Raw genomic sequence first — 4,070 nt, 5'->3', positions numbered from 1 at the left:
ACTGATTGCCTGATCCTGGATCTATATTGTCTCGCATGCAAAATTGAAGCAATGGACACCAGCAGTGCGAAAATGATTTCCATAACCATCGGCTACTTCATTGAGAGATGATTTGATATTCCCGAAGTTGGATATATTTTAAAGAAATTTTTTTGATAACTGTCAAATTAATGACCCATTTTAGCTGGCACATGATATAAGACATGATTAGATGATGATGTAGACAACATGTTTATTGGATACAGAGAGTGTCATGGCTCTGCTATTCATGTTGCTAGTTTTGGGTTTTCATAGGGCATAAAATTCAATTTTTTTTCGGTTTCTTATGCAGAGCCAGAACAAAGCAAGCAATTTATAAATGGACAGAGGCTTTTGGATGTCCTTCGGTGGTTCCCATTTATGTAGCAGGCAGGTTCAGGCTGCACATAAACCAAATCTCGAGACTGTCTCTACTGTCGTCTGCTTTATACAGAAGGGACTAATTTCAGAACTCCACGTCCATTGTTTACCAATTGTGATGGATCCATCACTCACTCATATTGTGGCTCTCTTACCTTCTGAATATCTTCTAATGTGATAAGTACAGAATAATGCTATGATCATAGGGATAATAACCATTCTTTTATTCCTATGCTACCTCCCAAGTACCAAGTAGAATAAATTCCTAAATGCAAAAGAAACTTACTTGGAGTTTGTATGTCATTCCAAACCAGACTATGTTGTAGGGGAATGTGAACTTCTTAGATGTATATGTAAGAGTTCCTATCCAGTTGTCATGGAATCCTACTGGCCAGAGTTCAAGAACTCAAGTTGGGAATGTTTATTCTTCAGTACTAGCTACCAGGTAAAGAGGTCATGGCATCCTACATGTGGGTTGCATGTACAAGATAAAAGAATGTCTTCTAGTCTCATTTCAGCAGCAAGGATGTGTGATATGATCTGTAAATACTACACTCACTATATGCATACATCTAAATGACGACAAGTACGCTCAATAACTAATAATGTACACATCAGTCAGTAAATATTGAAGGTTATTAGTTCTGCACTATGAAATAAAACTGGTTATTCAGAAATTTCTCCAATAGTAAGAGGTTACCACCTCAATGCATATTTTGTAGTATAATGGCAAGAGTCAACAATTGCACTATAGAAAATCTGTTATTATTACAGCCAACCAAACAGTGAAAGTAAGCAATTTGATAATCCAAAGAACAATTGTTAAATTCAATTTTGACTTGTGTGGTATATTGCTTGATCTATTCAGATAAGCCGAAGTTTAACTGAATCTAAGGGATAACCCAACTCAGTTATCCATGCAAATCTATGAATGTGCCAATAATTTCACTGTCAATTACCATTCAAAGCTGTATCTCTTTTCACCACCGTTTCTCTGTCGAGTTCTTCCAATGCTGACCACAATTTTGGGTCACTATAATCCTTAATAAGAAACGTGGCCCCTGCTTCATTCAATATACGTTCAGGATTTCTGGTAGTTATACCCACAACAGGCATCTCTGCTGCCACTCCAGCTTTTATTCCTGATGCAGAGTCCTTATAAAAAAGAGGAGTTGGGGGAGGGGGGGGGGTGGAATGGTTTCAGTAGAACATAAGGAATTATATAAAAGCCCAAGAAACTTGAAACTTCTGAAAGTACAATCATTTGGAATTTAGAGTAGAGGCAAACCTCAAATACAAAACAATGGTTAGCAGAAGCCTTCAATTCTTCTAGACCCTTCAGGTAGGGATCAGGAAACGGCTTTGCTCGCTCACATTCGCTCCCAATTACAACCACATCAAAGAAATCAGACAGACCCAAAAGTGAAATCATAAGCTCTGCATTTGGTCTTGGAGCATTAGTAACTGCGGCCCGTTTGAAGCCATGATCTTTTATCCATTTACACAACTTGTGTAGCCCATCTACTGGCTTCAATTGTTCTGGTGCCAATCTACATAAACACAAATTAAACATAATGAATACACACCAGAAAGAGACTAAATGGCAGTTCAGCTACTCGAACTTACCTACGAAACATTGCTTCCTTATCATCCAAGAATTTAAGTGCCTTCTCCACATCCCAATCAGGAAAGAGTACAGGACAGAGATCTGGGTTATGCTTGCCAGCAATAGTCTTAACATAAAAATCCTCATCAATAGGTACTCCACCATTGAAACCAATCTGTCAAACATTTCTATATCAATTACTACTATGAGGTAGAGAATGAGGTAATTGTTTTCAGTATTCATGTAAGTACTGTACCTCTAGAAGCATTTCACGGAAAGCTAAGTAATGGATAGGATCTGAATCACAAATAGTTCCATCAATATCAAACAATACTGCTTCAAGGGGAGCAACTTGAGAGAGAGAACATCTGTTGTTTACATAAAATGAATCCACAAGTTAATAAACTGATAATGACAAATTTAGAAAACACATCATCTCCACTTGAAAAGAAGACAAATCAATCTTCCAGCCAATGTTTTATAGATAATACAGATTAAGAGTTATGAAGAACAACATAAATGAATCTCATCTGCAAGTTATCATGCCAAAACTAATTGAATTGGATAACCTTTACCATTCAATAACTCATATTGAGGTTGAAACTGGATCAAATAAAGGGAGAAGAATGATCTATTTGCAGAAAAATCCCCCTAAGATTATATCTCAGTCTCAATTAATTCATTTTTTAATATATTAAAAAAAAAAATGAATAAACCAATAGCAATCTACTACAAGATCAACCGAAGAAAAACAAAAGATAGCCCAACATGCACAAACCAGCGAGAGAGAGAGAGAGAGAGAGACCTTTCTGTTGAAAGAGAAGTAGATGAAATTGCCATCTGGGGAGAGGAGCAACAAATCAATCGAGTTCTTCTCTGCAAATTTTTCCTTTTTAGAAATGGGTCTTTGCGAGGAAAGCAGGGAGAATGGGGGAGGCTACAATGAAGATCTAGAAAATACAGAGAATGCATAAAAGTGGGAAATAATAAATTGGTTTCCAAATCTGTCGAGGAATTTAATAACAGCAAGGAGAAGAAATAAGACAAATTAGTTTAGCCTTCTGCACACTTTCCCCTTAATAGAATAGGAAGGAGGTGAGAGAGAGAGAGAGAGAGAGAGAGATTTGAGTTTATTCTCCAAGAGATTCGGTATTCCTTCGGGTTCTTCGTTTAGTCAGTTTTAAAAATTGGAGTTGAATGAAACAGAGCAGAGCCACTGTGGGTTACGTTGGTCAGCTGTGTCGGTCCAGAGTCCAAAATTTCAGATACAACAGGCTTTGTGGGGTTCCATCCAATCAAAATCAACCGACTTCTTTTCGTGATCTGGGTTCAGAGCCAGAGCCAAAGCCAGAGCCCAGAGGTAGAACATGACCCAAATTCACAAACTGAAAGCGAAAGCCAAATTGCACACTCGTGAGTCGTGTAAAACTTTAACACGTCTGATTTAGTTCAGTGCTTCTCAGCCCATGAGAGATAGTAAATCGTAAATACAACTAAATAGAGAGAGAGAGAGAGAGAGAGAGAGAGAGAGAGAGAGAGAGAGAGTCTGATACAATAATGGTCTTCATATGTTGGGTCAGCCCCATGTTGCTGTTGGATCATATCAGGTCTAAAACCTCTAACGCTCTAACCCACGTGGGAATCATTTTGCTTTTAGCAGTCTTTGTAGAAACTAAAGAGTCATTATTTAAAGGTCCCAGTTTTTCAAGGTGTTGACTAAAAAAAATATATATATATATAAAAATATAAAAATATAAAAATATAAAAATATAAAAATATAAAAATATAAAAAATGGTTTTCCAATGTGGCCTATCACGACCACGTACAATAGGTGGGGAGAGATGAGGCTACATCGAAATCGTCTCCCAGTTAAGCCACCCATGAAGAAAAATTATGTTCTTTAAAAAAAAAAAAAAATGAAAATGAAGTTTCTTCAAATTTTACCAAAAAAAATTTCTTCAGAAATTAGAAAAGAGAGTATTTTAGAAGAGAAAGTGAGAGCAGCTTCTTGTAAGAGTTTCAAGCCCTTGGAGAAGAAGTGGAGTTTTTTTTTTTTTTTTCTTT

The 4,070-nt window shown here is 36.8% G+C and overlaps 1 protein-coding gene across 1 annotated transcript; it reads right to left on the bottom strand.

Moving 5' to 3' along the window:
* Window positions 1-1,021: 1,021 nt before the first annotated feature.
* Window positions 1,022-3,327, bottom strand: LOC122086140 (haloacid dehalogenase-like hydrolase domain-containing protein Sgpp). Its single transcript, XM_042654855.1, has 5 exons — window positions 2,811-3,327; window positions 2,262-2,373; window positions 2,026-2,180; window positions 1,688-1,949; window positions 1,022-1,554 (listed from the first exon to the last, which is right to left on the bottom strand). The coding sequence occupies exons 1-5, from the start codon at window positions 2,975-2,977 to the stop codon at window positions 1,351-1,353; spliced, it is 900 nt and encodes a 299-aa protein (XP_042510789.1). The 5' UTR covers window positions 2,978-3,327; the 3' UTR covers window positions 1,022-1,350.
* Window positions 3,328-4,070: the final 743 nt, after the last annotated feature.

This window comes from Macadamia integrifolia, chromosome 8, assembly GCF_013358625.1.
Source record: "Macadamia integrifolia cultivar HAES 741 chromosome 8, SCU_Mint_v3, whole genome shotgun sequence".
Classification (NCBI taxonomy): Eukaryota; Viridiplantae; Streptophyta; class Magnoliopsida; order Proteales; family Proteaceae; genus Macadamia; species Macadamia integrifolia.
Note: the sequence above shows the minus strand (reverse complement) of the source record. Positions and strands in the feature narration are given on the sequence as shown.